General features: G+C 34.3%; 1 protein-coding gene across 1 annotated transcript in view; it reads left to right on the plus strand.

Moving 5' to 3' along the window:
- Positions 1-3,617, plus strand: part of LOC121391217 (ankyrin-1-like) — a 38,704-nt gene extending 35,087 nt beyond the window's left edge. The window contains exons 12-14 of the mRNA XM_041522917.1: positions 1,137-1,164; positions 2,472-2,596; positions 3,540-3,617. Coding sequence (XP_041378851.1) covers positions 1,137-1,164; positions 2,472-2,596; positions 3,540-3,617 — 231 coding nt within the window. The remainder of the gene's footprint in view (positions 1-1,136; positions 1,165-2,471; positions 2,597-3,539) is intronic.
- Positions 3,618-12,347: the final 8,730 nt, after the last annotated feature.

Genomic DNA, 12,347 nt, shown 5'->3' on the forward strand with positions numbered 1-12,347 from the left:
AAATATTGTATGACATATGTCCATTTTTGATAATATAAAATTACCAATTATAGCATCAATGAATCACAACAATTCATCTGATGTAATTAAAATAAATCATGGGTCAATATTTTCACTAGGGGACATAGGGACATACTATGTCCTTTGTCCCTGAAAATTTGACTATACTAATGGATTTACCACTTCATTGTAAACATAACCCTACATTTTTTAGTACAACTACATATCATTAAATGCAAGAAAATTTGAAAAATACTAAAATGCATAAATTCACATTACATTTCACTTAATAAAACCATAAACTCTAATATACTAACTAGTTTTACCATTTTAACTCACTTCTAACTATTTAAACCACAAAATTAACTTTAAATTAATTAGAAAACTTAATTATGCTACATTTATTATTTAAATATCATTTATGTAACATTCAAGTATCACCCCAAACCCTAAACCTAACATAAATAGTATATAATATTAACAATTAAAAGTCAAGCAATTACTATCATAATAATAAGTAAAACTGTCTTTTTGGTGGTGAATATATTGGTATTATTATTCATACATTGCATTTGTAATTAATTCATTAATTAATATCTCAATTATTGAAGGTAGGTGTGGCTTCGTTTTAAAGAGTGCAGCTCCAAATATGAAGCTATTCTTTAAAGGTAGGAACTATTTCATTAGTATTCTAATGAAAATCAAACTATAAGGTAATATCTACTTTCAAGTATTATGCCACATGTGAAAGTTGTGACACTAATTAGAAATAACTATATTAATAAATAAAAATATTCATTAATTTATTCAATGTCTTTCACAACCTCCAAACCCTACAGTGATTTCTTTTTTTACTGTGAATTAAACTTACTCTTCATTGTCAAAGTTGTTATCTTCTTTACCTGAAAGCAGTGAAGACAAGTAATTGATATAAAACTCGTTCATACTTGTTTTTTTATTATGTTATAAATAAAAAATAAAATTAAAATAGTAAACTGTATCCTCATTAACTACTTCATAGAGACATACTTTTACTGAGGTAAGACTGCATAAACTCATATGTCTCTTTTCATTTTCAATAAAAATAGTATCCCGTTTTTTTATGAACCATATTGACTTTATTATTATTTTTATAGATGGAGAAGTCAATCAGGGATACTTCAGGTAGGTGCAAGTGTATCCTTATTGGTTATTTGTTTGAGCAGTTTGGCCAGTGATGACAGACAAGATCACAGGGATTATGAAAGTACGTTAATGTCACTATTAATTCATTGCAATATATATTCTATTACAGTAGTACAAGACCTGCAAGAGCGAGAACATGGTATGTTAACTTATATAGTAGTTTTCATACATTCTATTTCAGAGAGACATTATGGGATGGAATTAGAAAGAGAGTCAGAAAGTGAGATGGAAACTTGTAAATAATCAACAAATTAAAATGAACTAAAATCATTAATTGCAGCTACTATGGAGAGAGAGGAAGAACAAGAGTTAGGTAAGTATCTTAATCTATGAAAATCATTAATTGCAACCATTATAGATTTAGAGGAAGAACAAGAGTTAGGGTTACTTCTTTATTTGCATTTGACAATAGTGATGCCTAAAATTTAAGATTTACTAATAAAAATAAGCATTGTGCTTGAAAATCCATTGAGTATACTATTATTGACATTTAGTTCAACGATTGTCATGTAGTTAAGGTTTCAACTAATTTCTGTTTTAACTTTAGCATATTAGGAAAAACAATATTGTTTATTATTCCTTTTTTAGAATTATATCAAGTTTTGTTATTTGGAAATGCTCTTCAAAGTTTTAAAAGTAACACTTATTAATTTATTAATTCACTTTTTTATTATTAATTTGTGGTCTTTTTGAATGTTCTTCTAAATGTTTGAAAGTAAGATTTATTAGTTAACATTTATTTCATTTTTTTACATGTACTTAATTTCAAATTATATTAGTTTGGTTAGCTCGAGTAACTGGAATCATAGTTGTATTGCAGAATGAAAGGCTCTCTATATAGACAAATGTTTGACGTAATATGTACTCTTTCACTTATCATGATTGTTTGAAAAAAAACAATCCATTTCTTCTTAATGTTTTTATTTTTTCTTATAAGCACTTAAATACATTCCTTGGATCAATTACCAGAGTGAATCCATTTAATTGTAATAATTTTTTAATGCAACCCTTCATTTTGGCGGGTTTGTCTGGGACACGGCTGATACAGTTCTCAAAGATATCTGACTCTGAGTCCATTTCTGGCTGAATTGCCTCATTTAAAACCTCTGGTCGTCTAGTTGGGAGGTCTTTCAGGTTACTGCAACTAGTTTGCTGGTTGCAATGGCAATCTGTACCTGTCAGGCTTCAGATTGTTGTGGTAATTCGTGTACTGTGATGCCTTCGTACACTCTCTGGGTTTTAAATGCTTTTTCAGAGTGAATGCAACTATTTCATTGTGGTTGTAGAGGTTGTCAACGGTGTCCCTTCATGCCCTCTGACGAATGCCCATTCATCCTTCAGGGCAATTGCATTCTTTATGATTGTAAGGGACATTCAGAGCAGATCTTTTGGTATGACTGACTTCTATCAGGTGAGTAATATAACATTCACACATGACTAGGTAATGTATATACTGTGTCCTTGCTTATTATGTTGCATCTAGATAGATAACAATCTAGGACAATACCATTGGACTAACTTGTGTCAAACGTGGTGTCGTAAAGTCAAGCAGGTTTATAGTGTAATCCATGCCACTCTTACAATAGCATTTGTTCTCTAGGTAACCAACCATCTGTAATATTCGGCCTATTGTTTTCATTACCAGGAATGTCTGTGTTCACAAGCTTCCGGTACACTTTAACAACTCTTGATGTGTATATGGAATATTAAACCAGAGTTCCATGGTCATTTTCTAAGATAATTGTAAGTTTTGTTTTTATTTGTTTTGTATTATACCTGATTTGAGTGTTACAATTTACTTTATGTGCTTGATGTTTTAACTACTGTCCATGGTAATTGAGTAATCTACCATTTAAAAAGTTATTTTATGTACATTCTTCATGAAGTGTCCCACTATTTTGACGAGACTTCCTTGGATCGACTTACTAAGTAGATGTGTTCATGTATAGCTATTATTAGGTTCGCAATTACACAATGACAGAAGTTTAAGAAGACATACCTTTAGCAAGTTGGTACTAGTGCATCAGGATTGTTGTTCATCATTCTTGGGAATGTGTAGTATGTATTCACTGATTTTTTACATATATGTTTAAAAACTTTCAAGGGTAACCTCTGAACACTAACATGCAAGAGACCGATGAAGATATTTATATCTATGGGGTGGCATAGTTGCTTCTATGTATTGAAGTAAGGATTCATTGTGCTTTTTAAAGCAGGTCACTTTACATGATGTAGCATTTATGTTCTTGCTTGTAACAATGTCTTGAGTTCTTTTGGTAGTGTGTCCATTAGTGAACTTTGCATTGAATCAGAACACTTTAGGTACAAGAATTATACTTATTTAATATTTTTAGTGTATTTTCATCAAATCACAGGTAATTGGAAATAGTGCTTTAAAATTGATGCCATTAGTGCAGGAGGACTTGAACTGAATTAATCAAGTTGAACATTTCTTGCAAGTGGAGTCATATAACTGGTATCTGTTTTATAAGTTCATTTGCTAGCTATTGAATAGATGTAATATACGAAAAATATAGCGGAAACCTTCTGGAATTCGTATATAAATGTAAATGACTTAAAATTAGTAAAACATGGCCACGCCTATACCTGTCAAATATATGTAATGACGGAGAGAGCCAAAATTGTCTCTAACAAAAATTTACTTTTATTTTTGCTGTAAGTATTGTCCATTTGGAATGATGACATATGCTAGTAGTCATGAACTTACATATATGCAGTCATGGAGCCTTCTTTCTGTTCCTCAAGTAAGTAATAGTAGGTGTCGTCTTTCCACAATACCTAGTCTAACTGTAACTGTATTATGTACGATTTAATAATGTATCTATTTCTTTTTTTTAGAAATTTTGGGGGTCTCTTTTCCCACTACCATCCATCTTCCTTTAACGTAAGTTCCTTCCCTCTTCCTTCCTCCTCTCTCTATATTTTTTGGTTGTTTCTTTCTATAAGTCTCATTAATCGTAATAACAACATCTCATAATATGCTTACTTTAAAAAATGCCAATAATGTTTCGGAGAAAGAGTACGTTTAGTCTGTGCTTTGCACGTTTTCACAGGACACTTTGACTTGACATAGGATAAAGTGTAGCGGAATATGTTGTGGACTTACCCATTGGTTATACTTATTTTTCTGTACTGTTTCCTGTATGTATACGCATAGTTTAATTAATAGTTTCATTTGACTTACTTTTATTAAGGGCCAACAAAACCTATAAAAACTGCATGTAGTTTTACATAAAATGATAACGACATAAATTAACTTTTGTTTATGTACTTACACTGTTATCGCATGCCGTCTTCGGCATCCCCTGCCTATGCATCTATTCGCTTATATGATTAGTGATATGTAGACCATGCTAAGCTAAATGAACAGACAAGAGAGGGTATTTCTTATAACCTTTTGATAAGTAGATTGATTTACCTTGGTTAAATACAAACATCTGAACATCTTTGTATAAGCAAAGACATGTATTCTCTTATATAATATGAGTTGAAGAAGTGTCCTATTATCAATCGGTTGAATGTAAATTTTGATGTATTAAATTTCTCATTTCTAATAAATAGTTAATAAAAGAGAAAGTCTTCATGACGGATGTAGTTCCCTTTTATGTTGTTGTCTTTTTATCTAGCAGATTGCATATATTATCACACTTATTGCATGCTATATCATATATATGTTACAGTAAGATTGTCTAAATAGGGATTTTGTGAAATCCCTGAAACTTTCAGGGAGTTTGTGAAATCACTAATTCACTTAGGGACTTTATAAATTCACTAAAATTTCTAGTGATTTCATGAAATCTCTGAAATGAGGCTCTTGTTATTTCGCAAAAATCACTGAATGTGATATATTGGTAAAAAATTCAGCATTGTTCAAGTGTTGTAAGGAACTTTATTCATAAATGATTACAACGATAAAATAACAATCTTAAAATGCTATGATTAGTTTTAATGTCTGTACAAAATTCTCAATTCTTATTATGACAACTGAGACTGCTGTGAGAACCTGCTGTTACAAAGTCTCTTTGCTTTATAACACTTGCACCTGTTTGTCTGACACTGTTTCTTGCCTTTGCTGCAGTCACACTAGAAGAACCCTTGTCCGTCAGAAGCTGTAGACTTGAGAGCTTGACGGAGTGATTATAGATTGTCTGTTGACATCAGAATCATTCAAGACTTGCTGAGGACAGAGATCAAACTGATTCCTGGAATACTTTTTGCTCAGAATCCCAGCTTTCACCTCAATTCTATACATGTCATGTTCATCCCAATCAACAATAACTCCTAGGATATTTCTTGGGTCACCTCTCCCTCAGTCAAACATGAGAATGGGGACAGCAACATTATCTCCAGCTTCACTGCCTTTAAGTCAATAGGGAGTGCTTGACCATCCTTTCTGCCTGTATAACTTGGATTCACGTGCTCTTTTTTGTTCATTGGCGATGTCTTCAAGTCGCTTGTCAAGGGGTATAGACGTCAATGGAGAAGGATTGTGATGATGATGCACTGACAAAGCCTGGGAGCTTGTAAAAGTCTGGGAGATGGCAGGAGGTGAAGGTGGCAGTTGTTCGCTGGTGGCTGGAGGTAGTTCATGTGGGGATGACTGCATGTCAACAAGATCAATTTGACCACGAGAGTTGAATTCGCTGGAAAGAATAGGCTTGACAACACACCTGTAGTCTTGGGACATTTCTCTTCTCTTGACATACAACACAGTAGGACTTGAAGAGTTCAACAGCATCTTTTGTGATGTTGGCATACTTTTGCATAAGATGTTTCAGCATCCTGTCACAACCACCGTGGTCAGTTGCAATGTCAGCTTTACTGATGATGTTGTAGGTGTCTTCTATGGTGGCATAGTAGACAGGGCGATCTTCTGATGACTTTCTTCTTGATAAGCTTCTCTACATCACCACACTGAGTAACTCATACTTTTTTAGGATGTAGTACTGGTGATGTGACTTGGTAGTGGAAGCTTCAGCTGCTGTGTTTCAGATCATCAATGGTCTTGTAGTACACCTCTTTAGGAATGAGATATTTTGCACATTGAGAATATTTCTTGAACAAAGCCTCTTCAATTTTTGTGTCTCAAAATTATGCTGCGCCATTTTGCTTCAAATGCAGGAATAAAGTGAAATGAGCATTGTGTATCTGTCTTATATATAGTGAAGGCTAAGCTAAATTGCAATTACAACACATTAAAGGAAGTATAAAACTGCTCTGAACTACAATAAATCCTCAGAGTAGTCATCAGAGTTATGGTATTATTCCATCTGAATTACTGTTTCATCAAAGATGTCTCATTGTGGTGATTGTCCATGAAAAATCGGCAATAAAGAATGTGTACAGATATTAAAACTAATCATATCTTTATGAATAAACTTCCTTACAACACTTAAGCAATGCTGATTTTCTACCAATATATCACATTCAGTGATTTTTGTGAAATAACAAGAGCCTCATTTCAGTGATTTCATGAAATCACTAGAAATTTTAGTGAATTTATGAAGTCCCTAAGTGAAATAGTGATTTCACAAACTCCATGAAAGTTTCAGGGATTTCACAAAATCCTTATTTAGACAATCTTACTGTAACATATATACATAAGTCCATAGCAGCACATGACATCAAGAGACTAACTGGCCTGCTATCTTTGTGTGTGTGTGTGTGTGTGTGTTTGTTTCAGGTAATAAATACCATTTTAAATGAAAGACTCACCTATAGACACATTAATGGAGTTAATTATTATTAGCACATGATGTGAGGACAAACTCGACGTCCCATCTGATGATGCTAACGATACTGGGTCAACCTGATAAACAATCTTCTTTGCCTGCCTGTGCAACTACTATGCAAAAAGATTGTGAAACGGAAGCACTCACCATATTTAGACTGTCGACTTCGCTAGTTAAGAGAATTGGTGCACTGTTATGTCTAATCAGTGGTGCAACCATCCATTTATTCATACACTTTCTTTCACTTACCTATCGAGGAAATCTAGTTTTTTTGAGATCTTTATATTACCAAATCGTGATCAAAGAAAGGACGAAACAAAACAAATTCGAAAGTGTCAAAAGTGAATGCAACAATTAATTAAAATTCATTCATAATTTTAATATCACAAAACTTGGGTGGGGCTCAAGAAGTTGCTAGTATACATCCTATGCATAACATTTGAGTAATGGATTAATCGCTTTGGAGATTGGACTGAATTTTAAATGAGTTTGGGCTGGGTTTATAGGGTCTGCCTTCGAAAACCTACTTCCGTACAGAGTGGAACATGCCTGGACAAACTTGGAACCAGCTGTGTACGGTGATACGTGGAACATGCCTCCGTGTAACTTTGTGAAGTATATTAATATTCATTAACCATTTGTTACAATGTACTGCAAAGTCCTTTGTCTCAGAATACTCAAGTTACTGCGACTGTCCTCTAGGAGACTATCTTAAGTCATTCACTAGAGTCTTTTACGATGGATGCTATTTTTGTAAGGCCACTGCAATTAAATTCATAGTTTCTGTTTTCCGCCCGCACTCCTCCGCTTCTAATTTCAAAATTTTTCATTATTTGTGTATTTTGTTTATTATCATATATTATTACCCTCGTGGCGTTGTCTCTCTCGATAATCAGGCTTAATTTACTTAATTATCGACTAAACTACCTTATTAGACGTTTTACTCGCCATCCTCATCTCTTAAATCATAACTCAGCTGCTTTTACTCGGTCTGGTCGGGTTGCTGTTCAACCGTTGGATGCCCAGTCGTTAAGCGTTTTGGTAAGTCACGTGATTTGGTTAGATCTCTCTGACTATCTTCAAAGTATTTAGTTAATTTCAGTTTTGTCTCTTCTGCAATTTCACTCACATTTTCTAATTACAATGCTCACTTGGTCAATACTGCAGCAGCATCCCTGTGTGGAAAGACGTTACTTCCATGGACAATATTGAACGTCGATGATCAGGAAACAGACTATATCAAGGTTTTTCACAGAGACGTTCGTCCTTAGACTCTCTTTAGACAGTAATTTTCAAGGTAATTTCGAATTGATGTCAGCTCAAGTAGGAAAGGACAAGAACACTCTCGATCTTGTCGATGTTACTCTTCCGTTAGTTGCTGTGGTGAATTCTTTTGGTCCATTCTTAAATATACAGTAAATATAGACAGTGTAACAGGAACATTGTCAACTACTCTTCAAATCAGTAAAACAAGTAACAATGAATACACCCCTCCAATATTCATCGAACCAATTAGGGAATGAACAAAGAAAGACAAACTATTAATGATCTCATTCAATTCTTCATTATTCATCCGTTACCTCAACACATCAGAGTTGCCAATGGGAAAAAGATTAGTTACTGTCATGAGAGATATATTGGGCATATTGATGGTCACCAACATGTATTTCAACAACGTGCTCAACCCATTCCTTCTGTTTTTGAATCATTTACTGATTATAACAATCCAGAGCTTTCTAAACACAGGAAGAGATTAACTAAAAACTATGTCATCTGATTTCTCTGCGTGAGTTTGCTTTAGAACTCTCAACTCTCCTCCATTGCAGTTTTTGGGATAGACACACTGGGTTGAACTAAAACCCACCTTTCTCTCCCTTCTTCACAGTATATCTAGTTATGTGGAATACCTCGTTGCAAAGAATAAAAAGAGTAAAAAATACCACAAATCACTAGCTCCTGTCCGTGACCTTTCTGCCAACTTACATCTTAAATTCATTACAGCATCAGAAGAAGATACCATACTCTCATTATATGTCTTTTGAGGGGAGAAAGTTGTATCCCATGATATCTATCAACCTGTTTTCATAACAGATCTCTTGCCAAATGACAATGTTCAAAAACACAGAGTACTGAACTCTCTTATATCTACTGGATTAAAATGTCCATGTATGCTCCTTGTGTATTCGCCAGGCAGTAATGTCAGTAATCTACACTTTCTCTGGAAAGGTGCTGACACATAGAAGTTACGAGTGTTTTGAACACAGTCAACCTGCTATTGAGCAAGCAAAACAACTCATTACGACTTAAGTGACCGGATTTGCGAAAAGGGACCACTTCTGTCAAAAAAAAAAATTTCAGTATGGACAGAAAAAGTGATGGTTTCAATATTTTGGTGAATTTGAGTTAAACCAAAAAACGAAGAGAATAGTTCCTGATAGTCATTTTGAAGCGTCTAAAAAGGCAAAGTTCTTTCTAGCTTTGCACGTAGAAGCGTTCGCGTTATCAAAATATTAGTGTACGGGATGCGGGGGTGGAAAATTAATTTCCACTTTTCTCAAAATTAATTTTTGGTAGTAGCCACTCTATTTTCCGTTTATATCTCGTTCTTGAGCACGTAGGCATTTATTCAAGGTATCAAATATTAGTGTACGGGATGCGGGGGTGGAAAATTAATTTCCACTTTTCTCAAAATTAATTTTTGGTAGTAGCCACTCTATTTCCGTTTATATCTCGTTTCTTGAGCAACGTATGCATTTATTCAAAGGTATCAAATATTAGTGTACGGGATGCGGGGGTGGAAAATTAATTTCCACTTTCTCAAAATTAATTTTTGGTAGTAGCCACTCTATTTCCGTTTATATCTCGTTTCTTGAGCAACGTATGCATTTATTCAAGGTATCAAACAATTCAGCATTATCTACACTTTAAATGGTATGAAAAAGTGAAAATGACAGAAAGACTCAAGTGGTCCCTTTTTGCATATCCGGTCACTTATCCACAAGAGCAATGAGGAATGCTATGTATCGAAAGTATGGTCTAGTATCGTCTTCAGTTAAGCCAGCTGTTTTGAGGGTTTTTTTTACAAAGACTTACCTGGTAAGATTGTCATGTTATCATATTTTGTAAAATTGATATGTTGCTGTGTTGTGTAGTTTTATGGTATACATGTATGTATAATTATTGTATTAATTTTTGCTCATACTAAATGTAATGTAATTTTATTTAGGTGACCACTCAGCATCTACAAACCTATGATCAATCAGCAATTGATGAACGAGTTCAACTGATCATTGACATCCCGAAGATACTGATATCGTTTTAGACCTTTGAGCTTCTAATGGACGGAAGACAGCAGGTTTGATGTATTTTGAAATGAGTGCCAAACGTTTTTGAATGAGGATCTTGGTACTGCAGTAGATGATCGCCGTCATGATCTAATAACTCATCTTGCACGTGCTATTTCTATCAGAGATTTGGTCGAAACAAGTCAAACAACGTTGTCTCACTCTCATACTCTTATGCCTTCCAAGTGAATGGGTTCGTTGCAGTTTTGGCCTAAAATTCCTACAGCTACAAAAGCTCTTCAACACACTGGAAGGTTTTAAAATAAAGTTCATGGTACAGCAACGTCAATGGTGTAATCATCATGTTGATTCCTATTATGCATCTGCTTCCTTACATATATGCGAGAGTATTCCATAACTGTCCGTGAATATTGTGCATTTGTCTGTTTAGACGATAAACATAAGATTAAAGTGGGTGAGCCTGGTTACCCTGTTGCGGCCACTGAGAGAGAGGGAGGCGTGTACCTGTGCGTATTGACGAACGATTGCAATTTGGAGATCATGATTTTACAAAGTTCCTGTTGTCCCCTCGGTTACGTTTATTGTTAATATACCTGAAGATAATATCTGATTCATGTTTACTGGTAAGTAGTTGTTTTGGTACATAGATTGGGAAAATTACTTGTAATAATGCTAACATTAACTACTATTTCAACTATGTTTTTAATCGCTGACACTTTGTTTAACACATTACAGCTAGCTTCTGAATTATTTATAGTACATGGACCTGTGAGTGTCACTAAGTTGTTTACATGTAAATTATGATGTGTTAAGTTGTGTTACATGTAAATTATGATGTGTTAAGTTGTGTTACATGTAAATTACTAAACTTAGTTGTGTTCATGTAAATATGATGTGTTACAAGTATGTTGCTTTTTAACAAAATTATATAGTTATGTAAACTTGAATTAATTGGTATGTTAATTAGAAAAAAATAAATATTACATCATTATGAAAATTATTTCTTTACAATTATATGTCCAGTAAACAAGTGTGCGCCTTCCTATTTGTGGAATAAAGAGTGATATTATTTTTATCTGTGTGTGCAGTAATGATGGAGGTATTTTGTATTACACTGTAGGGTCTGTGTTTGTTGGATAAAAAATGATGTGTTTGAAACCATTCGCCATACAGACATGCATGTGAACTATATCAAACCTTTCAGTCTACGTCATCACACAAACTATTCTCTTTTTATACTCGGACGGTGTCCCGATCCAGACTAACCTTCTTTTTCTGTAAACTATCGTTAATCTGTTGTTTCTGAGTTAGATCTAGAACTACGTATGTGCGGGCAATACAGCCCCTTATCATAGTTGGAAAAATCACCGTCGAACGTATTATGTTCGATCATTAATCTAGGATGCAATGTGTTGGATTTGGAATGCTCTAAAATGTCTGATGAGTTCGAAAAAGGAAGTGGAAAGTGCAATACACGGACTGAGTTAAGAGATAACTTCAAGGTATAGAAAACAATGTACAAGATAGTCTATCCCCAGTGGAAAGTAATACTAGGCACCCTTTTCTCTCGTTTCAATTCCACAATGGATGTTTATTCATACGTTTATCGTCTGCGGACTTTACTGATGAAACAAAGTCAAGTTTGGTTGCGATAATGCAATTGATAGTACCTTAAACGACGAGAATGGGTTACAGAATGAGACAATGGGCATCAGCACCCCCTACAGTACTAACGGGAAGTTCTCATCACACACTGCTGTCAGAGTATTTCATACTTTTGCATATATACATAGTGTGGAAAAGATGACTGTACTATTGGAAGCCAAACATCTTCCGTCCACAATATCATTAAAACTCCCAGTTCCATTAGTCCTAAATCCTGTGCCTCAAGAACCGCCCCATGGTCTTATTTAGACATTCTCTATATGTTTGAGATCAGACCACAAGGTGAGGAACCATCGGAATTCGCCTTTTTAGACAAGCGATTCAATGTAAGAAAACAAGAGAGGAAGGTTAAGAGAAAGCTTCCATTATTAGCGTACCAGTGATGCAACATATCAAAAAAATTCCCCAAATTATGGTACAATGCCAAGAGTGTTAATTT

Source organism: Gigantopelta aegis, unplaced genomic scaffold, assembly GCF_016097555.1.
Source record: "Gigantopelta aegis isolate Gae_Host unplaced genomic scaffold, Gae_host_genome ctg1962_pilon_pilon, whole genome shotgun sequence".
Lineage (NCBI taxonomy): Eukaryota > Metazoa > Mollusca > Gastropoda > Neomphalida > Peltospiridae > Gigantopelta > Gigantopelta aegis.